This window comes from Carlito syrichta, unplaced genomic scaffold (genome assembly GCF_000164805.1).
Source record: "Carlito syrichta isolate Samal-C Ts95f unplaced genomic scaffold, Tarsius_syrichta-2.0.1 Scaffold131019, whole genome shotgun sequence".
In the NCBI taxonomy this organism is placed as follows: Eukaryota; Metazoa; Chordata; class Mammalia; order Primates; family Tarsiidae; genus Carlito; species Carlito syrichta.
Window position 1 is genome coordinate 89,524 of NW_007075115.1, and position 25,255 is coordinate 114,778.

The 25,255-nt window shown below is 58.4% G+C and overlaps 1 protein-coding gene across 1 annotated transcript in view; it reads right to left on the reverse strand.

Moving 5' to 3' along the window:
- Nucleotides 1–23,907, reverse strand: part of NOTCH1 (notch 1) — a gene marked incomplete at its 5' end in the record, with an annotated part of 56,270 nt that extends 32,363 nt beyond the window's left edge. Inside the window, 2 exons of the mRNA XM_021708142.1 lie at nucleotides 413–675; nucleotides 23,829–23,907. Of these exons, the coding sequence (XP_021563817.1) occupies nucleotides 413–675; nucleotides 23,829–23,907 (342 nt within the window). The remainder of the gene's footprint in view (nucleotides 1–412; nucleotides 676–23,828) is intronic.
- Between the last annotated feature and the right edge of the window lie 1,348 nt (nucleotides 23,908–25,255).

The window sequence follows — 25,255 nt, forward strand, 5'->3', positions numbered from 1 at the left end:
GAAGGATCGCCGGAGCCCAGCAGGTCGAGGTTGCGGTGGCCAGGAGCGGCCACTGCACTCCACTCTGGGTGACGGAGTAAGACTCCAACCCCAAAAAATAACTAAATAAAGAACTCCACTCTAGATCCCCCGCCCCCAACTCACAAGGACCAGTGCCCTCAACAGGAAGAAGGCAGGCAGGGGATGGGCTGGACACAGGGAATTCTTTTCTCCCAAAAGCAGGGACATGAGGGTTGGGGGCCTGCAGTGGAGCCAAAAATGAGGCAACTCCAGGCTGGGGGGGGTGTGGAGCCTCTGTGGGGGAGGGCTCCACACTACATCTGTATCACAGACCCCAGACCCCTCTCAGCCCTTCGGACATGAACCTGGGTGTGCCCACCCACCCCAGGGTTCTCGGGGGAGGCATCCTCACCTGACCAGCCTGGGGGGCAGCGACACTTGTACTCTGTGAGGGTGAGCAGGTCACAGGTACCCCCGTTGCGGCAGGGGTTGGTGAGGCAGGCGTGGTCCAGGGGTGTCAGGCAGAGGGGCCCAGAGAAGCCCAGGGGGCAGCTGCAGGCGTAGTCCACCACGCCACCCCGGTCCACCACGTGGCACGTCCCGGCGTTCTTGCAGGGGCTACTGAGGCACGGGTTGGGGTCCTGGCATCGTGGGCCCACGAAGGCGCCGCTGCAGCTGTCAACAGACATGTCAGCGTGGTCAGTTCCCACCTGCTCCCCCCATCGTCCCTTCACCCAGCCACAGCTGCCCTCCCCGCAGGCAGTGAGCACAGCGGGAACAGTCTCCGAACCAAGGTACCATGACTGCTAGCGGGGAGGGAGGGGCCTCCTTTAAGGGTGACAGAGTGCCCTGGAAGGAGACAGAGGTGGCACCTGCACTAAATGTACTAAATGTCACTTTAAATTTCAAGTGGTTCCTCTGGGGCCAGGTCCAGTGGCTCATGCCTGTAATCCCAGCACTTTGGGAGGCCGAGGCAGGAGGACTACCTGAGCCCAGGAGGTTGTGGTTGTAGTGAACTGTGATCGATTGTGCCATCCTGGGAGACACAGACCCCAACTCAAAAAAAAAAAAAAAAGTGGTTCATTTCTCTTTAAGCTAATTTCACCTCTATTTAAAAAACAACAACAAAAAAACCACTTATTAATTGGAGGAACAGGCTAGAGACTAGGATGTCCAAGCAGGATCTGGCTTGGATTCCAAAACAGATTCCAGAACACAGGCAGGCGCTCCTGTCTACACCCACGTGGATCCCAGCAGGGCCATCCACACTGGCCAGCACCATTCTCAGGATGAGGAATGACCCATCAAACCTCCCGTTTGGAGGCCGCTTTTCCTCTAGAATCTCCCTAATGACTAGGCATCGTCTGAGGAGTAACAGGGTTCATGGCTGTTCCAACCTTCAAGTCCCAATGCTACAGCAAGCACGGCAGACGGGCTGGCTTCCTATGCCCTGTCCCTCTCAGTGGAAGCTCATCCCCGCACCCAGCGCCCCCCGCCCTGCTCAGCCCCCACACACGGCCTTTCTCTTTAGGTATCAAGTCTTCATAACACACCCAGGCAACGCTGGCTGGAAGAAGACGTATTATACCCATCTAACTGCTCGGGAAACCGAGGTGCCTGGAGGAGTGCCCTTTGATGGCTCTTCGTGAGTTGGTCAAGGCTCCTCAGCGGGCTTGCGCCCTTTCCTGGAACAGATGGTTCAGGCTCGGACAAAACTAGAGGGGCCAGGGAGGCGTCCTGTGTCCCTGCTCCAGCCTGGTCTGCCTATTCCCTGCAGGGACAGGCCCACCCCCCAGCCCCACATAGCACCGCAACCACCTGTTGTGACCATAAACTGCCCGTGCGGTCACCTCATGGCCTTGCACTCCCGGGGAAGGCCTGGGACCAGCCAGGCTACGCTCTTCCCAGCGAAACCTCTTGGGCAGAACATGTCCCGGCCAGGCCCTGGCCCCAGCCCCCATGCTGGGCCCACAGCCCTGGCACTGGCAGGTTGCCTTTCAGCCGCTAGCCACTGGATATACAGGGGACCCTCCTGAGCACAGAACCACTCTGCCTACTACAACCTGCCAGGGTTGGGGAAGCTGTCCCTCGGCCCCAGGTCCAGCCCCTGACAACCTTCCCGTGGGGACCCTCGGCCACCGACAAGCACCAGCCTGCTAAGTCTCACTTCCTCCCCTCTTTCCTGCCAGTTTATTCCCACCTCCGTGGCTAAAATCAAGCCTGCCTGTGACAGGGTGGCCTCAGAGAGGCCTTGCCCCTGAGGGGAAGGTGGAAGCAGTTTAGGGGGCTGAGGTCTGTGTTTCTCAGCAGTTAGGCAGTTCCCAGTCCCAGAGACCCGGGAGGCATCTGTCTCCCCTAAAGGCTTTCATCTGTGGCTGCGGCTTGGGTAGGGAGGGTGCAAAATGGCCACTCCGGCTGACCATCTGTTGCCAGAAGCCAAAAGTCCTAAACCAACTGGCTTAAAGAAAACAAATCGCACCCCCCACCCCCAGGGAGCTCCGGGGAGTTAATGCAGACCTCAGCTGTGGCTCCTACTGACCGTCTCGGGAAGGAGAGCAGGCCCAGGTGGCTGGCTCTTCCCGAGTGATGGGCACAGTCCTGGATGATCCCCCCCCGCCCCCCCCACACACAGCCAATGGCTCTGGGAGCTTCCTTGTCTACACTGGCCTCCCTGGGGCACCTTTGGGGAAGATAGGCGCAGCCCCCACTGTGCGTGGATCCAGTGACAGGCTGGCCTGGTTCTCTCCGCCTGAGCAGCCACTGGGAACTGTGGAGCCCCGAGGGCCGGGCTGGGCCACGTCCACAGGAGGGGTGCCCTCCCCTCAGATCAATGCCCCATTGTCAGGCGGGAGTTGGCCATGGCTCCCACTTGGAGAAAAGCCTCTTTTTCCTTTTCCAGCCACTGACGAAGTCAGCAGGGCTGGGTGCAGGACAGAGGGCGCGTGCGCGCTTGTCAAAGCCGGCCCAGAGCCGCCAGGGACCCAGCCCATCCACGCCTCTGGGCACACACACTGCAGCTCTCTCCCCAGTCCCTTGGCCCAGGAGGACCCAGGGTCCGAGGGAGGGGGAGCCCACCCCAAAGCTTTGTGGAAATCCACAGGAGCTGCCCAAAGCGACCCATCTCATAGGCGAGGTCTCTGTCACTAGTTCCAGAGGGCGTACCCTGGGGGCCCTGGCCCCTAGAGCAATCTCCTGCTAAACATCCTGAGAAAACAGGACACTGAGTGCCCCCATATGAGCCAGGAGACTCTGTCTGAACACCACCCCCCTCTGGCCATGGGCAGCATCCCCAGCGAACACCCCACTCCCTTCCCTGGAGGACTGTGGGAGAATTGGCCAACCCCAGGCACATCCCAGTTAACAAGGCTGTTTCAGGCCAGTCCAGCAAGAGGGAAAACACGCCCCATAAATCAGGCGTCGGTGGCATGGACAAAGGGCAGCTGGGAGCAGGTGTCGGACGCGGCGGCAGCTGCTCCCAGTGGGCGGGGCAGGAGCCCCAGCCGGGCTTCGGAGGCTCCCGCGGGGGAATGCGGCTGAGAAGACCCATTGTCCTCCCATCTCACCCTGGGCACTGGGACTCCCCAGTGAAGGCACGCTGCCCGAGGGCCTGCCCAACGCGGCAACACCCCCAGTCCCAGGACAGGCAGGACAGCGAGAGGCCCCGGAGGTGCCCTGTGGGAGTCAGGGGTGCTGGCTGTGGGTGAAGCAAGGAGCTCCAAGCCAAGTGTGGAAGGGTCTGCGCACCAGGCCAGTCCAGGGCCATTCCTCCCCCAACACTGGTTCCCGCCCTAGGCAGGCCCAGCACCACCAGCACCCTGCTCCCCACCCACAGAGCTGGAGCGCCCAGGGACAGACACCTGTTACCTCCTCTCAGGGTCCAGACAGCCCTGAGAAGGTGGGGAGGTACCGAGGCTGCAGCTGCCCGCGACCGAATTCCTCATGGCCCTGGCAATGGCCACATCCCAGCACCCGTGGTGGCTCTGCCCTCAACACCTGTCCTGGCAGGTGGGTGTGAGCATGCGGGTGGGAGCCGGGTTTGGCCAGGGGAGTCACACCCAGCAGCCACTGCCTCGCCCAGCGGGGATTCCCAAGACACACCCAGGTCAGGGCTTGGCCAGTGACCCACACCCCACACCATGGTGCTCCACGTCCTGTCAGGGGCAATGGGATGACCCTTCAGGGGCTGAGAGATGCGAGTTCTCCCAAGACAGGAAACGCCAGCCCCCCTGGACTGGACAGGGACTGCCCGGTCCACCATGACGCTTCCTGTGGTGGGACCCAGCCCACAACGAGCTCCCGCTCTGCTTGCCCCCTCAGGGTCACCTGGCACCTGCTGGTCCCTTTTTGCCCCCCCAGGCCGAGCCCATCCATCATGGCAGGTGAGTGTGCAGCAGGCTGGGGGCTCAGAGGGTGACGGGGAGGGGGTGGGCTTCCGGCAGCCACACGGAGCAGCGCCAAATGGCAGCGGTCCTGTTGTCCCTGTCCCGCGCCTCCCGCTTTGTTCCCGGTTTCAATATTTCCACTGTGCTGGCTCCCCCCCTCCCCTGCCAGGGTGCGCTCCATAGAAATGCGACTCCAGAAAGCATCCGGCGGCAGATGTGGCTGCGACCTTTCACCCGGGACGAATTCTAAATTGTGCTGTTTTCCTTTCTAAGCTGAGAGGCCATCTGCCACCCCCAGGGGACAGATGATAGCTCCCTCCACCCCAAAATGAGAAGTGGGAGCAGGGCAATATGGGGGAGCAGGAGGAGTTTATGGTCAAGTGGGGGCAAGAAACAGGAGATACCGGGGAAGGCCAAGCCTGGGATGGGAGTAGGGGAGCCCCCCGGGCCCCGGCCAGCTGAGGGTCCATGGCACCCTCGCTGGCTCAGCCGGGAAAACCAAAGATCCTAGGGCAGCTGCCTCCCTCAGCTATAGTCGACATAGCTCCTGGCACAGGGACAGTGGGAGACTCCAGTGGGCAGGGCCTGCATGACCCCACGCACAGGGACAACCCTGCAGCCCCTGGCCCCTTGCACCACTGCCGCGGTCCTGCTTCCCTGGGAGGGCAGGAGGCAGCCACCCAGCTTAGTTAGCCCCCGGTGCTTCCCCCTGGTCCCAGGTGCAGCAGGCAGCAGGACCTGTCTTGCCTATCCCTTGGGGCCAGTCCCCACCCATCTTCCCATCATGGCAGAAGTCCAAAGTTTCCAGCTCTGCAGCGTGGTTGCTCACAGGACCACAAAGGGGGGTTATGACATCCCCACAGCTACTGCTCCCAGGGAGCCTGTCTGCGTCCACATCCTGCTAGGAGCCATCACTAGGCAGCGGGGGTGGGGGGTCCTTCCCTCCTGGAAGCCCCTCCCCATGGTGGCACAACCTGCCCCCACCAGGTCCCAACAAGCTTTCTGCCCAGGAGGGAGTACGGTCTGTGGACTCCTGCACTGCCTGCTCCAACCCAGCAGGTGTAGACCAAGTCACCATCAGAGGGGGTGGGGATGGCTGGAGCAAGCGCCCACCTCTCCCAGAGCCTGATCCTGCTGTGCTCAGAGGAGGCCCCGCAGGGCCAGCTGCCTTCGACACCAAATCGTGGACAACAGGTCCAAACCAGGGCAGCTACTGTCACATGTTGGTCCACCCGTCCATCGTCCCTGCCTAGGCAGACAGGGCCAGCTGTCGACGGGACAGAGAGGGTGTCATGACCCCTGCCGGAGAGAAGGCAACCCAGACCAGGACCGAAGGATGGCGGTAACACCAGACCCGGGTGGCGGGTCCCCTCCTACGCAGCACCTTCAAGAAGTCCACAAGTCCAGCTCTGCTCCGGGCCAGCACAGGGGGAGTCCTGGGACTGCGGCTGCTCCCTCGGGCACAGGTCAGTCCAAGTCCCCCAAATCCCAGTGGGTAACACTCACTCCCCAGGAAGCACCAGTCACGAAGAAAAGGCTGGGCAGGGGCTAGGTGCCCACCTGGGGTCCTGGGGTCTTTTCCCACTAGAAACAATCACAGCAGCTCAGCTCTGGGGAACAAAGCCTCAGGGTATGTGAGAAGCCCACTGCTCACAGCCCCTCCTGACCTCTCCAAAGCCCCCAGAACAGAGAGCCACAGCACGAAAGGTGCCAGGCTGTCAAAACTTCTAGGGGGGGGTGCAGAGGATGGTGGCTAATACCTGTAATCCCAGCACTATGGGAGGCCACAGCAGAAGGACTGCCTGAGGTCAGCGGTTTGAGACTAGCCTAGGCAACATGGTGAGACCTTGCTCTAAAAAAAAATTTTTTTTTAATTAGCCGGATGTGGACACATGTAGTCCCAGCTACTTGGGAGGCTGGTGCAGGAGGATTGCTAAAGTCCAGGAGTTCGAGGCTGCAGTGAGCTATGATTGCAACACTGCACTCCAGCCTGGACAGAGGGAGATCCTATCTCTTAAAAATTTTTAAAAAAATTTTAAAAACACTGTTGGGAGAAGCCTTTGTCTAAAGCCCTGTCTGAGGACCAGTTAACAACATCTGCAGTCAGGTAGAGGGCTCTGAGGGGTGGCCCTGCAGCCTCCAGATCTCTCACCCCTTTCTGCTTCCAGCTTCCTTCCTCCACTTAGAGAGGAGAGAGGTTTGCAGGCACCAGAGGGGCTAGGGGCACCCATGGTAGCCCAGGGCACTGCCAGGCCTGCGGCACAAAACCACAGGCTTGGGAGCTACAGCGTAGGACAGCTGCCTCCAGCCACCGCCTGTGGTCTCACCCGTCCCAGGAAGCAACGGCAAGCAGAGACCACCAGTGGTGCCTCCTGGCTGTGGTCTCCCCCAACCTCTGCAGCCGTTGGACTAGGGCAGCTCAGAGCCAGCAGGGGCCCTGCCCCTGGCTCCCAGGGCCTCAGGAAGAAGAGGGCCAGCTAGGGCTGCAGGGAGGCCGGGGGCCCAGATAGGGGACCAACCCCAAACACCAGCCACTCCTCAGACCAGAAGGCAGTGGTGGGCATAGGAGGAAACCGAGTCAGGCAGGGCGGGGGCAGCATGCCCGTGGCAGCCCGAGCCAGGGTCAGGCTTTCCGGTCCCAACAGCTGTTCCCAGCATTCTCGACTCTTTGTCTGCAAATCTTTTCCCGCAGTTGCATCCTCGATGGTTTAGAATCTGCTGGAAGGAGGAAGTGAGGGAGAGGCCAGGGCTTCCTCCTCTGGCTCCGGGGAAGCCCTTTGTATGGGAGGCGGGGTGGGGACAGAGCCTGTCCTCCTGGAAAGCCACCTTTCCCACCGCAGGGAGGACAATGCTCAGCTCGGTGCGAAGCACCCCCACCCCGACGTGGGAAGCAGCATGGCTGTCCTGGGGACGGAAGGACCCCTGCAGGGGTCGAGCAGCTTCCCGGAGACGGCCCAGCTGGAACGGCTGGCGGCCACCTAGACCCACCGCCGGGGGCATTCGGCCAGACCCTCCCCACATTCCCAAGCACAGCCCAGCAGGCTTGGGGTCCCCCGGGAACCAGTTGTCACCAAAGAGCCCCACAGACTACTGGGAGTGTGAACAGTGCCTGCTTGAGTCCACTGACCCGCCTGAAAGACAGAGGCCCGAACTATGAACAAGGCTAGGTACATGTGTGCCCCTGGACCTTTCTGAATGCTAGTGACAAACCCCAAACAAAATGGCTCCTTGGGACCCACGAGGACAGGTCTCTGGGGCTGGGGTCTGCACCACGAGGAGGCCAAGGAGGGACATGGCCTCCATGGGCCTCAATTCCCAAGCCAGAGCACAGACCTGCACGCCAGTCACTCAGACGCAGGGAAGGCAATCAGCAGGTGTGTGGGCCGGTGCCACTGAGGGAGCTTAACCCAGAACTTGATCTATTACGTCAGCCATGGCGGACTGAGTTTGACACCACAGCCAAAGAAGGTCCTGGCAATGGCCCATCGCTGCGGCCAAGCAGATGTCGCTTCTGGGGGGGGGTGGCAGAAGGGTCCTGTCCTCTCCGGGGTGGGGGGCCTGCTGCCTCCTCACTCAAGTGAGCTATACACCTGGCCAGTGGGGCACTCGGAGACACACGGCTGCACATCCTGCCCGCCCTATTAAGAATGCCAGACACAGTGGCTCACACCTGTAATCCCAGCACTTTGGGAGGCTGAGGCGGGAGGATCACTTGAGTCCAGGAGTTTGAGACCAGCCTGGGCAACATATGAGACCTCATCTCTACAAAACATAAAAATCATTAGCCGGGTGTGCCTGAAGTCCCAGGAGGCTGAGACAGAAGGATCCCCTGAGTCCAGGAGACTGAGGCTGTGCTGAGCAGGGATTGTGCCACTCCTCTCCAGCCAGAGTGACAGAGGGAGACCCTGACTTAAAAAAAAAAAAAAGAGCCTGAGAACAGAGATGGGAACTTCTTATATCTGTCCAGCACACACCAGTCCAGGAAAGAAGAAACTGAGGCTGCACCCTACCCCTAACTTTACCACTTAGCCCTGAGTCCACCCTACAGATGAGAAAACAGGGCGCTCGTGACTTAAGTCCATGACACAACTTGGACGTGAAGGCAGCTCTGAGCCTCTCCTGCCACAGCCAAGCAGGGTGGCTTCCCTTGGGAGGCTCAGGAGCACCAGAAGCTCCATGGGAAAGGGGGGGTGTCCCCCACACCCCCAGCTGCCCCGCCCAGACGGCCTGGATTTCGCGCCTGACCATCTGATCTCTCCAGACCACAAACAGACAATGCGCTCTCACAGCCGGCAGCTCAGTGAAACACAAAACCCTTGGGGCGCGGGGCGGCTCTGGCCAAGAGGCCTGGGAAGCAGAGGCTCCTCTCAGAGTCTCCTCCCAGCCTCCTGGACGGCTCTGGGCCAGGCACTGGCACCGGCACCGTTCCGTCCAGCAGGAGGACCCCGGCACCACCCTCTCCCCCAGCAGCTGTGGGGCATGCACGAGGGTGAAGCCCACGCCCGCCTCCCTCCCATCCCCCCGCCACACCCCCCTCCTCTGCGCTAGAGGAGGGCTACTGGTGGCAGCAAAGGGAAGCTGGAGGGCACTCTGCCACCTGCTCCCCTGGAGGCTCTCGTGACCCATGCGCCCTCCTCTGCCTGACCTTGCCCAGACCGCACACAACTTTGCCCAAATATTGTACAACCTCACCTAGATCCCACACAATCTCACCCAGGGTCATCTCCACACTGCCTCCTGACTAGGCTGCAGCAAGGAGGAGGCTTTGGTGGTGGCCTAGAGTTCACCCTATCCCTGCTGCACCCACCGGCCCCTTCTCTGGTCCAGATGACGTGCAGAGGGGCCTCCTCCCCCAGAACTCTCCTGCCCTGCCAAGCTGGTGAGCACATGCCCACATGCTCCCAGGTCCCCACGAACCCTCGCCCGGCCTCAGGCCCAGCTCCACAAGCAGGAGCCTGGGGACACAGCGAGCTCCAAGAGGCAGCAGTCACCGCTCCCCACCATGGGTGGGGGTCCGGGAGGACGGATGCCTCTAGGGGGGCCTGCAGCGCTACACTCTGGGGACATCAGGGTGTCCCAAGAGGGTCAGTACCACTCTAGCTCTGTTGGGGGCACTTGGCCCTGTGGGGAGAGTGACAGGGGAGGTTCTTGAGCAGGGCTCAACAGGTCCCAGACCCCTGCAGGGCACTGAATCCCACACCTCATCCAGACCCCACACGACCTCACCTAAATATCGTTTAACCTCACCCAGATCCTGCACCACCTCGCTCAGATACCGCATGACCCCACCAAATCCCACATAACCTCACCCAAATCATGTATGACCTCACCCAGATCCCACATGACCTCACTCAGATCCTGCACTCAAATATTGTATAATCTCACCCAGATCCCGCACGACCTCACCTAGATCCCGCACAACCTTACCTAGATCCCACATGACCTCACCCAAATAATGTACAACCTCACCCAGATCCTGCATGACCTCACCCAGATCCCGCACCCAAATAATGTATAACCTCACCCAGATCCCATACGACCTCGCCCAGATCCCGCATGACCTCACCCAGATCCCGCACCCAAATATTGTATAACCTCATCTAGATCCCGCGCGACCTTACCCAGATCCCACATGACCTCACCCAGATCCCGCATGACCTCACCCAGATCCCACATGACCTCACCCGATCCCGCACCCAAATATTGTATAACCTCACCCAGATCCTGCACGATCTCACCCAGATCCTGCACCAATATTGTATAACCTCACCCAGATCCCGCACCCAAATATTGTATAACTTCACCCAGTTCCTGTACCACTTCACTCAGACACCGCACGGCCTTACCCAGATCCCACATGACATCACCCAAATATTGTATAATCTCACCCAGATCCCACATGACCTCACCCGATCCCACACCCAAATATTGTATAACCTCACCCAGATCCCGCACCCAAATATTGTATAACCTCACACAGAGCCTGCACCACCTCACTCAGATACCGCACAGCCTTACCCAGAACCCACATGACCTCACCCAAATATTGTATAACCTCACCCAGATTCCATACGACCTTGCCCAGGTCCCTCACGACCTCACCCAGATCCCGCACCCAAATATTGTATAACTTCACCCAGATCCTGTACCATCTCACTCAGATACCACGCAACCTCACCAAATCCCACACAACCTCACCCAAATATTGTATAACCTCGCCCAGATCCCGCATGACCTCACCCACATCCTGCACTCAAATACCACATAACCTCACACAGATCCCACATGACCTAACCCAAATCCCGCACAATCTCACCCAATCCTGCATGCCCTTGCCCAAACCCCGCACAATCTCAATCAAACTGTACCCAACCTCATGCAAATCCTACACAACCTCACCAAAATCCCTGGAGGGGCTGCCTCCAGAGCGGCTCTTTGGGACAAGATCTCACACATCAGGAAGGGAGCAAAATTATTCCCGTTAGGGGCAACAAGTGAGCAACCCCGAGATCAAGGCATCACTTCCCACAGCCTCACGTGAGTCCACGGTGATCTCAATGCAGGATACGGAGTTGAAAACAAAACACACCAAGGCCAGGTGCAGTGGCTCACACCTGTAATTCCAGCACTTTGGGAGGCCAAGGCAGGATGACTGCGTGAGCCCAGAGTTTGAGACCAGCCTGGGCAAGACCTCGTCTCTACAAAAAAATCAAAAAATTAAGAGGGTGTGGTGGGGCATGCCTATAGTCCCAGCTACTGAGGAGGAAGGATCACCTAAGTCCAGCAGGTAGAGGCTGTGGTGAAACAGTGATCATACCATTGCACTTCAGCCTGGGCGACAGTAAGACCCTAACTCAAATACACATACACACACACACACACACACACACACACACACACACACACACACAGCAGCAGGAAGGATGGCCTCACAGGGAACAGCCGGTGGGGGCCACAGGCTAGGACGCTAGACCTTCCAGATCCAGAGCAGCCCACCCACCTACCACCCCTCACAGCTCTCGGTGCCCACCCAACCGAGACCTGCCTGTCTCGCCCAGCAAGGACCCCACACATGGGCTGGCCGGCCAGGAACGTACGCTAGACAGCACCGAGCTCAGTGCTGGGCTGTAGGGCACGGACACTGGACATATAACCTACCCGCCCCTCCCCCCCACCAGACAGGAATGAGGCAGCCCTCCTTCTGACCACAAGAGGGAAAGTGGAAGGAAGCCCCACCCCCAGGACAGACCCAGGCCCCTCCCCATAAGTCCCAAGGGGCAGGGACTAACTGGGTTTCCCCACCCACCTTGCCCAATATCTTACTGAAAAGCTGACAGGGAGACACACACACTGAGACCCTGCTGCCCCCACAGCCTCTCAGTTCCAGTAACCGTGTTGTTTCTGCTCACTGTCAATCGAAACTGAGAGGAACTGGTGGGAGGCAGGTCTCGAGCCTGCGACATATCTTTCCAGCCGCCATGGGTCGGCAGCGCCCGCCGCCCACCTCCTTCCCAGGTCTGACCCTGCCCGCCGATAGCTCGAAGAGCCCAGCTTCTGACCCGGCTGTGGACACAGCAGCCTTGGCGTGGGCAGGGCCAGAGTCGAGGGCGTGTTGCTGTCTCCCCAGGGCCTCAGGTCCGGGCAACTGTCTGATGCATGAACTGGGTGATGCCACGGCCCCAGGGCCGGGACACGGAGGGGTCAGTGATCACAGTCCCATGGGGGAAATTCTAGACCCAAAGCTCCACCCTCTTGCTAACATGCCTTGAGGTGATCGCCTGAGGTTGGGCGTGATGGCTCACGCCTGTCATCCAAGCACTTCGGGAGGCCAAGGCATGAAGACTGCTTGAGCCCAGGAGTTCAAGAACAGTCTGGGCAACATAACAAGACCTCCCCTCTAAAAATAAAAATAAAACAAAGTAGCTGGGCATGGTGGTGTGCACCTCCTCGGGAGGCTGAGGTGAGAGGATCACCTGCCTGAGTCTAGGAAGTTGAGGCTGTGGTGAGCTGAGGTCGTGCCACTGCACTCCAGCCTGGGCGACAAAGAGAACCTAACTCCAAAAAACTAAAACAGAAGTGACCACCCGGGCTGGGGGAAACCCTGACAGGGAGAGTGATGGGCCTGCAGGTCTCCCACTTGGACTTGGCGAGGCACAAACATGTCTCTAACACACCGGGTCTCCTGGGCAGTGCCTGTGGCTCAGGCCAGGACTCACACTGGGTGGCCTGCGCACAGTGACGGCAGGGCACGTGGGGCCGCACTGCCACCACAGGGCCCAGCTGTCATCTCGGTGTGGGGACCGCAGCTGCTCCTTCCTGCCCTCCAGCCCTCAGGCTCTTGGGGTGGGCGTGGGGGTTGTCCACCCTTCACCAACCCCAGGCCCACTTAAGACTCCTGGGTCCACTGCATTCACACAAAGATGGAAGAAACCACCCAGGGCCCACCTCCACAAGGTCTGGCATGGGCTAGGGTGAGGCTGCCTTTTGGCTACCTGGGGGAAGTTTGTTCAGCAAATGAACAGTGTCAACAGAAAGACAAGGGGGTCATTTACCCAGCTTAAGAAAACAATCAATTCAAGCACTTGAGAGACACGCAGCTGACACTTCGGCCAAGGAACCGGACAGGCCCACACGACAGTCTAACGACAAATTCTCCCATCTGTCCACGAGAGTGAGGCCAAGCTGTGACACCAAACCCAGTTCCGAGCACGGTGAAAGGGTAACGCAGCTAGTTCTTTGGTGGAAAACTCAGCAAGCTGCCTAGAATCCAGCCCGCTGCCCACCCAGGCCTAGGCCCACCTGTCCCAACAGCCCTGCACAAGTAGGTCTGGGTGAGAGGGCTGAACACGGGATGGGTGTGTTCTGTGGTCCCCACCTGGGCAGGGTGGGTAGCGTTTGGGCCCGAGACACGGAATCTGACTTCGAGGACCCCAGGAGGGCCAGATGTGAGTGGTGGGAGCCGCAGGCGTGGGTGTCAGATGAGAGGCTTCCCCAGCCCACCCCCCACAGTCCCTCCTTCCCACCCCTACTGAGGCCTGCTTAGAACCAGGACCCCAGACGCCCCTTCCAGGAAACGGCAGGAGCCACAGCAGAAGTCCGGTGGAACAGCTGCCCCGACCACCCCGGGAGAGCCCAAGACTCACAGGTCCTCACATCAGCTTTCCAAAAGGTCCGGACCAAAGCTAAGGGATGGCTGGGGACTCTGAAGGACGCCCTCTCCCTTCTGAGGGGGTAGGAGGGTGAGGCTGATCGGCTGCTGGAGAGGAGAGGCAAGGCCCCTCCGAGCTAGCTGCGAGGCCCACTGTGGACACCCATTCAAAGCAGTAGCTTTGCATCGGAGGGAGCAGGGGGAGGGCAAAGCTTAACCAGGCTCATTCTCTCTAGAGTGTGAATGGCAGGATGTTCCCACCCCTGAGCCCCTGAGCCTGGGGGCTGGGGTGGAGTGCTCAGGTGTGATGCTTCCCTATAAACCTCTGTCCAGGAGCAATGGGTATGTAAGGTGGGGGTGGGGACCTGCATCAAAAGGGGTCACTCAAATGTGAGACACCAGGGTGGGGACTTTCATTCCCAGAATTCCACAGGTCTCAGAGATATACGCAAGCAAGCAACCCCAAAATGCTGGGACCATCTAGCACGCTCCCCACATACATGGCCCTGGGATGACCAGATACCCAGACACTAAACTCACACATATGCCTGACCAGGAGAGAAGGCAACCAGACGCCCACCACATGGGAACCCATGGTCAAGAGCCTTGTGCCTCGTGGGGAACCCGGCACATCCCTGACCCCCAAGGGCAACTAGGAGGAGATGGTCTCTGTGTCTAAGAGTAAGGGACCAGGCCCCCAGCCCTCTCCTGTGTCACACAGGGTTGAGTCCCCCTGCCAGGGCATGGCCAGACACTCCCAGTTGACCCTGAGGCCCAGGGAAGATACGGCCCGGAACTAGCCACCCGGCTTGAAGTCAGGGGAAGGGAAGACCAAGAAGTGGGCCGAGTGGACCAGCAGGGGCCCAGGCACCGGGCCTTGCCAGGATGCATCCAAGGCCTCACTGTTCGCCAGTGCCACCAGCCCTTGACACTGACCTCAGCCCCACCAGTCAGGAAGATGCTCCAAGTGGGCCTCACCCCAAGACCACAGCAGGCCTGGTGCACCCTGCAACACAAACCCCTGCATGCAGTAGACAATCAAAGTTGCATAGGATCTACACTCTGTTCAGGTGTTCTAGGTTTTGCTTTTTTTTTGGAGACAGGGTCTCACTCTGTCACCCAGGCTGGAGTGCAGTGGCATAATCATAGCTCCCCTCCAACTTGCAGACTCAAGTGATCCTCCTGCCTTAGCCTCCCAAGGTGTTGGTGTTAGTCATGAGCCACCGCACCCAGCCACACACCCTCATTCTTTTTTTTTTGAGTTGGAGTCTCTCTCTGTCGCCCAGGCTGGAGTACGGTGACACACTCACGTCCACCCCAGCGTCGACTCACTGGGCTCAGGCGATTCTTCCACCTCAGGCTTCCAAGTATCCAGAACCACAGGCGCACGCTACCACACTTGGTTAATTTTTTATTTATTGTAGAGATGCGGTCTCGCCAAGTTGTCCAGGCTGGTCTCGAACCAACAGGCTCAGGCAATCCACTCACCTTCACCCCAAAGTGCTGGGATTACAGGCTGAGCCACTGAGCCCGGCCCACTCCCTCATTCGTATTTTTTTCTGAGTTGGAATCTCACTGTCGCCCAGACTGGAGTGCAGCGGCATGCTCACAGCCACCGCAGCCTTGACCTGCTGGGTTCCGGCGATCCTTCTGCCTCAGCCTTCCAAGTAGCCGGAACTGCAGGCGCACACTACCATGCCCGGCTAATTTTTGATTTATTGTAGAGACAAGGTCTCGCCAAGTTGCCTGGGAGGGTCTTGAACCCGTGGGTTCCAGCAATCCACTCACCTCGGCCTCCCAAAGTGGTGGGATTACAGGCTAAGCCACCGAGCCTGGCCCACACCCTCGTTCTTAAACATTGTGCTCCTCGTCTGCCCAAGCAGGGACTGCACCTGCCCTGCCCGCCCCTGTGCCCCAGAGCCCAAGTATGCAATAAGCACTCAATAAAGACCCTCTACCCCGCATGTAAGCACTCTGCATCTGTAGCCCCCCTGCATACCTCCTGTGGGCCAACAGAGGCCATAAGCCTTGCTGTCCTGCATGAACGATGCTGGGGACAGGTGGTGAACCTGTGGTGGGGAGCTGAGAAGGGCCGGGGGCTGTGGGCACGCCATACGGTCCTGTTAACTCACCCAGGAACACACCAGGCCCCACTCTAGGGAGCTCTGCAGCTGCTGGGCAGCCACACAGGCCTGGCGTGAGTGTCCACTCTTCCGGGAAGCCATCCCAGGTGTCCACCCCCAAAATGTCTGCGTCCTCTGAACCGAATGAGGACTTGGATGCTCCTGCCCAGCTCTAGCCCGTCCCTGATGGTTTCGGGTGGCTAAAATCTAGTCCTCAGAGGACTGAATTTCTGGTCCCTGCTATGACAGGGATGAGCCTTGGAAACATCATGCAAAAGGCCACATACAGTGTCACCTCCTTCCTACGAGATGTCCAGAACAGGCAAGTTCATAGAGTCAGAAAGTGAATGAGTGATGCTGGGGGCTGGACTGCAGGGAAGGAGGGACCTCAGTGACCTCTGCTTCTGGCGCCACTCAGCCTCACCCTCTTGCCCCCTCAGGAGAGAGAGGGTATCTTCCTGGAGTCCCCAGTCAACCCCCAGTCCTGGCTGGGACCTTTTGGAAAGCTGACGCACAGAGCTGTGAGTCCTGGGCTCTCCTGGGGTGGGTCGGAACAATCGCTCCACCTGACCCCTGCTGTGGCTCTTGAGGTTCCTGGAAGGGGCATCTGGGGTCCTGGTCACTGGGCACAGAGTTTCTGTTTTGGGTGATGAAAAAGTTTGGGACTAGACAGTGGTGACAGCTGTACAACCTTGTGAATGTACTAAATGCCACTGAAATGGTTTTATAGGGTCAGGCATGGTAGCTCACACCCGTAATCCCAGCAATTTGTGAGGGTGAGGCAGGAGGATCACTTGAGACTAGGAGTTCAAGACCAACCTAGGCAATATAGTGATACCTCATCTCTACAAAAAATTTTTTAAAAATTAGCCAGGTGTGGTGGTGCACACCTGCAGTCCCAGTTATTTGGGAAGCAGAAGCAGAAGCAGGAAGATCACCTGAGCCCAGGAAATCAAGGCTGCGGTGAGCCGTGACCCTGCCACTGCACTCCAGCCTGGGCAACAGAGCAAGACCCCAACTAAAAAAAAAGAAAAAAAAAAAAGGTTTTGTAATATGTATCTTTCATCACCCCCCCAAAAAACCCCATATACATATGCCCCCCAAAATCTAGGCCTCAGGGAGGCAGGGGCAGGGCCCCAAGAAGAAACTAGTCTGGGAAAGGGCTTCCCTCTGCCCTCCCACCTGACACCTACTGTCCCCTCCCCACCAGAATGTCCCCAGCCTGGGCAGGTCATCAGTGGAGAACACCCAGACGATAGCAAGCCCCAGCCCAGCAGATCCTTGGGAGGGAGGGTTCTGGAGCCACCCAACCAAACCACCTCACATACAAAGAGAGGATGCTGAGGCCCGGAGAGGCGACATGGCATGAGCAGCACAGCAAATCCGAGTTGACCTGGCTCTGTATCTCCCAGGGGGTCTGTTCCCCATTACAGAAAACCCCAACCCCGCCTGGAAACATGGGGCGCCTCAAACACACCCCGGCCCAGGCGTGATGCCCCAAGCCAGTAGCTCGTTAAAGCTTGTGATGTTTCCTCCTCAGCCTCTGGAAAAGATCCAGAAAGTTCTGGATGCGCCTGCACATGAAGGCGAAAGCTGACATAAGCCAGCCTCAGGACCTCACCCCCCGCTGGCCTCTCTGCCTCAGCCTTTCCCACCTGTAAACTGGGGATAAAACAAACAGCAATGGCCACACCTCGGGGGCCAGGAGCCAGTGAACAGACTCCCGTCAGGGGTTTTACGAGCCTGGATGAAACCGGGGTGCTATGATCACCGCGTTATTGAGGAAGGCAATTGGACGCTCCGTCAACCCTGCAAAGCCACATCCTTTCACTATTTATAGGTGAGATGTGAAACAGGAAAGCCCCCCACTGCCTGCCCCACAGCAAAGGGGTGCAGCCCCTCGCCCGGCCCTGGCACTGCCAGGGAGGCCCATCTGCCCAGGGCAGCCTCTGCTGTTCTGCCACAGGTATGGGGGACGAGAAAGGAAGCCAGGCCCAGCTCCCATGGCGCCTTCTGTCATGGAGGCATCTGCCAACCACCCCTGGGGGTCCAGCACCCAGCCCCCTATCCAAGGTTACCCAGATCCAGTCCAGCACTTTGTGGACACTGCCCCCGTGCACTGTTGCTTGATTCCACCCTCTTCCTGCTCAGGCCCTGGTTTTCTTCCTTTTTTTGGAGTCGGGGTCTCACTCTGTTTTCACTCTGTCACCCAGGCTGGAGTGCCATGACACAATCAATCACAGTTCACCACAGCCTTGACCTCCTGGGCTCAGGTGATCCTCCCGCCTCAGCCTATCGAGCAGCTGGGATTGCAGGTGAGAGCCACCATGCCTGGCTAATTTTTTGTAGATATGGAGATCTTGCTGTATTGCCCAGGCTGATCTCAAATTCCTGGGCTCAAGCAATTCTCCTGTTTCAGCCTCCCAAAGTGTGGGGATCATAGGTGCGAGTCACCCATCTTCTCCTTTTCTTTTCTTTTTTTTTTGTTATTTTTTCAATGGGAAAAATGTTGGCCATTGCTCAGAGGCAGGGCTGGGCCCAAGAAGGCACCTTCATTAAAGAGCTCCAGGCTCCCTCTAGGGTCTCCCAACTCGGCCTTCCTGATTCTAGATGTCGCCCACAGTGTGAGGAGGTGAGACTTTCTATCTGACGCTATGTGTTTTTAGACACATGTTTTCCTAACCAGGCACCCTCGAGGGCAGGTGCCTGTAAACAGAGTAAGTCCTGTAACAGAGCTTTGCGTCTCAGACTAGGGGTGAGGCTGAGAATTCACCTGTTCCTCCCTAGCCTCATCTGAGACAAGGCAGATGACTCAATGGAAACAGCAGAACCAGGTGACAGAAGACGCAAGACGTCTGTCCCTCCCCAGCCTGGCCGCAGGGCCGAGTCACTTCCCGCCCAAGCTCCCTTCCTCCTCTTTTAAAGGGAAGTCACACCCCCAGCCCCGCTTGTCTCTGCGAAGTGACTGCGGGGGGTTCCCCAGTAGAAAAGGGCAGTGGTTAGGACACGCTTGGGTATGGGGGCAGGGTGGGTCAAAACTCCAAGACAGAGAAAAGAAGAAAACACACACACACACACACAAAAAAAAACAGGAAAAAAAAAAAAGGAAAAGAAGAAACATAACTCTGAGGGCTGGGTTTGGTGGCTCAGCCTGTATTCGCAGCACTTTGGGAGGCCGAGGCTAGTGGATTGCCTGAGCCCGGGGGTTTGAGACCAGCCTGGGCAACTTGGCAAGACCTCGTCTCTACAAAAAAAGAGAAAATTATCCAGGTGTGGTAACATGCGCCTGCAGTTTCGGCTACTTGGAAGGCTGAGGTGGAAGGATCACTGGAGCCCAGCAGGTGGACGCTGGGGTGGCCGTGAGTGTGCCACTGCACTCCAGCCTGGGCGACAGAGTGAGATTCCAACTCCAAAAAAAAAAAAAAAAGAAAAGAAAAGAAAAAAAACACAACTCTGTGACACCTGTGTGACCTTGGGGAAAAGCATCGACTTCTCTGGGCTTCTTTTCTCTTACTTTCCTGTGTCTAATCCAGACAGTGTGGTGGGAGCCACAGCAGGCCATGGCTGGGACCAACCTGCCCCAGACACGCCACATACATGTATGGTTGGCTCTCTTATCCCCATGCTGGAATGTCAGCTCCATGGGAGGACCTGCCCTCGCCACAAGTCTTACCTAAAAAAAAAGGCAAGCCGGGCTCGGTGGTTCAGCCTGTAATCCCGTGCCTTTGGGAGGCTGAGGTGAGTGGATTGCCTGAGCCCGCGGGTTTGAGACCCGCTTGGGCAACTTGGCGAGACCTCATCTCTACAATAAATCAAAAAATCAGCTAGGCCTGGTAGCGCATGCCTGTAATTCTGGCTACTTGGAAGGCTGAGGCGGAAGGATCGTCAGAGCCCTGCAGGTCGAGGCTGCGGTGGCCGGGAGCGGCCACTGCACTCCAGTCTGGGTGACAGAGTGAGACGCCAACTCAAAAAAAAAAAAAGAAAAGAAAAAGAAAAGGCAGCCTCTAAAATATCTAGTGAACTGGGCAAAGTGGCTCATGCCTATAATCCCAGCACTTTGGGAGACCGAGGTGGGAGGATTGCTTGAGCCTAGGAGTTCGAGATCAGCCTGGGCAACATAGTGAGACCCCATCTCTACAAAAAAATTAGCAGGGCATGGTGGTGCATGCCTGTAGTCCCAGCTACTCAAGAGGCTGAGGCAGAAGGATTGCCTGAGCCCAGGGAGTGAAGGCTGCGGTGAGCTGGGATTGTACTACGGCACTCCAGCTTGGGCAACAGGGTGAGACCACAACTCGAAAAAAATTTTTTAAAGTATCTATGGAAGGAAGCAAGAGGACACCAAATCAGAGCCATCCCGGAGACAAACCTCAGAACTGGCAGGCCCCTTTCAGACAGTGCCCAGGTCTGGGCCCAACAGGCAGCACCTTTGGGATCCTCTGAATCAATTCATTAACCAATGAATATTCCAGGATGAGGATCGCAAAACCAGCACCGTCAGCTGACAAGGAGAAGGCGAGCATGGAGGGGGGGGATGGGATGGGACGGACAATGACGACACACCCGACCCCACACAGCTCTGATGCAATCCTTACCCACCAAGAGATCAATTGTGTAGATCCATCTGACTATACATGGGGAAACTGAGGCTTGGTAGCCAGGTGCAGTGGCTTATGCCTGTAACCTCAGCACTCTGGGAGGCAGAGGCAAGAGGGTTTTCTGAGCCCAGGGGCTGGAGACCAGCCTGGGCAACATGGCGAGACCTTGTCTCTACAATAAACAAAAACATTAGCTGGGCATGGTGGCACATGCCTGTAGTTACAGTTACTTGGAAGGATGAGGTGAAGGATTGCCTGAACTCAGTGGGTCGAGGCTGCAGTGACTGTGAGCATGCCACTGCCCTCCAGCCTGGATGACAGACTAAGACTCTGACTAAAAAAAAAACTCCAAAAAACCGAAGCTCAGGTGGCCTGATGACCCAGGTCACAAAGCCACCAGGAAGCAGAGTCAGGCCTCAAACACAGGGTTGTCCAAAGCAAAAGCCACTACCACCCAGCAGCCAGCTAGACATCACTCCCAGGTGAGCTGGGCGCAATGGCTCACGCCATTTCCGTGACTACCTAAAAGACATCTCTGTCCAGTTCTGACTTGGTGGCAGGAGGGACAGTATCTCAGTCATCCTTTGCCTCTGCTCCCAGCCCAGAGCCAGGCAGCCCTGAATAAGCCTTTCGGACTGAGCACACACACTCAGATGGAGGTCCCCCAGCTCTTCTCACCCCCCAAACAAAGGTAAAGAAAGGGGAACCTGCCTCAGTGTTCCCCTCTCAGCCCTGATGAAGCTGGCAAGGAGGTTGAAGAGGAGCCAAGGGCCACAGTGGCCCCCTGCGCCTGGTCAAGGGGCCACCATATTCTCCACCTACCAGCACGTGCGGCCGGGCCTTCCCCACTTGAGCCACTGGCTGACAAGCCCTGGTGACACTTTGACCTTCTAGGAAGGCATTTGGCACCAGCGGAAACCACTTTTTCCAATCCTGAGCCCTGCAACCACCTGACTGACAGCTTCCGGGGAAGGTTCCTTCCCTTTGGGGTGGGAAGAAATGATTCACCCAGTACTAATGTGCCGAGCACTGTGACTCCACTATTCCTGTGCCCCTTCTCCAGGGGAGCAGGCAACTGACACCAAGAACTTCCCAAGGGTCACAGCTGGACGCCACGGGGCCAAGATTCGCACCCGGGCTCCAGAAGCCTGCACCTGGACGCTTTCGAGGAAAGAGCGTGGGTTTCTCTCCTTACAGGGAGAGTGGTCAACTCCAGGAAGGCTTCCTGGGGCCTTCTGAGGAGGGTGGGCGAGGCGGGAAGGGAGATCGCCCTAAGGGGAATGCAGGGGGTGGAGCTCTCCTGCACCCAAGCCCAGGGAGGGAACCTGGGCGGCGGCAATGCCCCTCAAGGTTCATTGCGAGTCCCAGACCCATGGCCCTGCAGCGCTGGATCTGGCTGTGGCCCTGGCCCCCAACACCGTGCAGCCCAGAGGTGGGCGTCTCTGAGGACAGCGCTTCCGTTCCATCATCTAATTGGATTTGTGGGGTATGCACAATGGGGTCTCTGTGTGAGCTCGGATGCCAGCCAGGCCAAACTGAGGCAGGCTTCCCGCCAAGAAGGGGGCGGCGTCAGGCCCCGGGGAGGAGACAAGGCTGGGCACCCACACTCTTAGGGCTTAGGCTGGAATGGCTCCAGAGACCCCAGGTTTGGTGAGCGAGAGACAACACCATCACCCTGCTGCCTGGTTAAAGGGTCTCAGCCCAGATGCCAGGGAGCAGAGGGAAGAGTGGGGCTGAAGCGGTCTGCTCCCCAAGACACGGCCCTTCTGGTCCCGGGAGAACCCAGACCCCAGGCCCCTGTGAGCCACGCTATGCCAACACCCCAGTGGCATTGAGCAGAGACAACCCCTAAATTCCCCCGCATACCACCTTCCCACCCCCTCCCAAGTCCTCTGCAGAAGTAAGAAGCTTCTCACCCTGCCCAGAATGGGTAAGAGGCAAAGTCAGAGCAGGGAACTCCGCCGCCGTGGCAGGAAGGGGGTTATGCATTCTGGGAAGCCACGCATAATTAATCACATAGCATTAATCCGCCTCCCCCAACAATAGCGGCTGCATTTCCCCTGAATCCCAGCTGTCGGTCTCTGAATGAAAGGAAACAAGATTTAGGGCATCAAGCGTCCGTGAGGCTTCTGCAGGGGGAGAAGAGGGCCCCAAAAAAGCAAAAAAAAAAGAAAGTAGCGCGCATTCATTAGCGTCCACAAAGACACAATCGGCTTTGTCCATTAAACTGCTCACAGGCCTGCTTAATTGGCTTCAGCTCAGGGAGGGCGGGGATCCAGGCAAGGAGGGGGCCGCCTGCCCACAGGCTGGACAGTCGGGGAAGGCAGGAGCCTGGGCCGGGTTGTCAAGGGAATGGGCCCTCGGCAGTCGGAATGAGGGCGCGCAGACAGGCGGGGAGCCATTTCTTCATCGGCAGCCTGGGGGGCGGAGGGGCTCTTTCTCCAGTCACCAAACACCTCCTCATTATTCCATCAGGGATGAACTCAAGTTGAAGGGCATTAAGCCCCAGCAGAAAAACTTCCCCAAGGCTGACTGGTACTTGCAAGCCAGCAGGCAGTAAGGCAACAGATTCCAGGAGGACTCAGGGCACACCACAGACACCTGCCTCTCAGCCCCACTATGCCCACCTTACGGCTGAGGACCCGAGGCTGGGAGGCCAGAGCGTGCAGATGCCAGGACAGAACTCAAACTCCCAGCCCAGCGTGGTTGAGGCAGGCGGTCGGAGGACCAGTTGAGCCTAGTAATTCAAGACCAGCCTGGGCAGCATAACAAGACTTTATCACTACAAAACAATAAAAATAAAAAAGCCATCCGGGTGTGGTGGTGCATGCCTACAGTTCCAGTTATTCAGAAGGCTGAGGCGGAGGGATCGCCTAATCCATCCAGGAGGGCCAAGGTTGTGGTGAGCAGTGATCATGCCATCGCATTCCAGCCTGGGCGATGGAGTAAGACCGCAACTCAAAAAAACTCCAGCCCCCGACAGTCACCCCCACCACACGTCTCTACCAAGGGCCAAGGGCACTGCGTGTGAGATGAGTTCCAGCTTCTCCTCTCAACCTTACCCTGAGGCCAGGGAGGAGACAGCAAAACCCAAACAGTGGTTTTGCAGGAGTCAGTTTCCTGTAGGGAGGCTCACCTCCAGAGGAGGTGTCACCTGCCCAGGAGAGGCTCACCTGCCCAGAGGAAGTGCTCATTTGGGGAGGAGGGGCAATCACCTGTCCAGAGGACATGCCCCCTAGTTGGCAGGGTGTTGGAGGCTGGGCCTCTCTCTAAATGGTCAGCTGTTCCCAGGGGCTTCAAGAAGAAAGGCAGTACTGGGGTACACTGCTCCAGCAGCCTATGGTGGCCCACGGAGGCAAGCTCAAGCCTCCAGCAGCCAGACCCGCTCCACACGCAGCATAATTGCTGGTGATTAAGTAATTGCCAGACTTTGTCCAATAAAAGTCAGCACGTGACCGTGCCCAGCCTTCTGAGCCATCTCCAGAGGACAATGGCCCAGTGTTCTGCCCCTGCCGGCGCTGCTGCAGAAGGCAAGGGTTCTACTCCCGACAAAGCAACAGGTCTCCGCAGGGGTACTCACATGCAGGCCTCGGTGCCATTGGCCGCTTCACACTTTCCTCCGTTCAAGCAGGCCTCCCCGGGCTGCGAGCATCGAAGCCCTGGGACAGGCAAAAGGAGAGAGAGAGGTCAGACTCCCTGTGCCAGAGCTCAGGGATCCCCATGGACTCACCCTGGCTGTCCTAGAGTAGGACCAGCCACCAGCCCCAGACTGAGGGGCACCTCCCCAGAGTTCTGTGCTTAGGGTCACGGGGTTGCTGGGGACAGGGGCCATAGGGAGCCCCACAAAAAGTTCAGGGGATTCTACATTCTGCCCCAAGTTCTGTGGTCAGCAGCGAGGGAAAAAAGAGGCTGGGTGGCAGGGACGGACGGGCCATGCTGAGAGCAGGTAGGGTGGTCTGACGTGCTGCCTGGACCCCAGGGGGGTGAAGCTGCTACCCCCAACTTTGTCCCCCTGCCCCAAACATTCACTTGGGAGCCCAGCAGGGCCAGGGGCCCCCCTCCAGCCACCCAGATTGTCTCTGTTCAAACACGTTCTGCGAGGGGCTGGGCTGGAAGGGGGGTGGCCACACTCAGCTCCCCGCTCGTGGGAAAATGCGACAGCTGCTCGGCCGGCAGCCCCGCCTGCCAACAAAGCCCGGGCCTCGGAATCAGAGCAGCCCATTGTCGCGCCAGGGCCGCCTCCTGGGGCACCAGGACTGCACCCTGGGGACCTGGCCCCGCCTCCCGGACACCCAATACCTGCTCCTGCAGGCGGGCATCTCCAGGGGCAGCCCCCACCCCCCTCCCACGGGAGGGGAATGAAGTTTCCCCCGTTTGGAAGGAATCCGGCTCCATTTTGGAAAGGGGATCAATCAATCAAGCCCCTCCCTCTCCACCTTACCAAGGATGCCTAAATTATGACCTGGGAGGGGGGCGGGACGGGGTGCGACGAGAAACTTCACTATCTGGAAGAGGACAGCTAATTCTCACCTCCAACTCTTGGAGGGAGGTTGGATTAATCACTAGACTCCCCCAGAGAACCCCCTCGATGTGAAGCGAAGAGAAATAAGCGCCCACCCCCCCACACACACACTCCTCACCCCCGCAAGATTTCCAAACTTCAGCTCCGCAGAGCAAAACGAGAGTCCCACCAGGCGCAGCCGATTCTTCCGCACCGCCCCCCACGGTCTATGTGCGGGGCTGGGGGGCCCGGCAGGCGGGACAACCGGAGTTCCGGCACCCAGAGTCCACCTCCCCTGGCCCCGACCCCGCCAAGCAGACGGGTAATGAGAGCGCGGCGCCGCAGACCCCATATTCAGTCCGCGCCCCAACATCCGCCCCGGCGCGAGCCAGAGGCGCAGAAAGAAGATCCATGGCCCCCAAGAAGCAACAGGAAACCCAAACCGACTCGATTCAAATCGAAAAGTAGCAGGCAGCCCGCCTGCCGGCCCAGCGGCAAGCCCCACG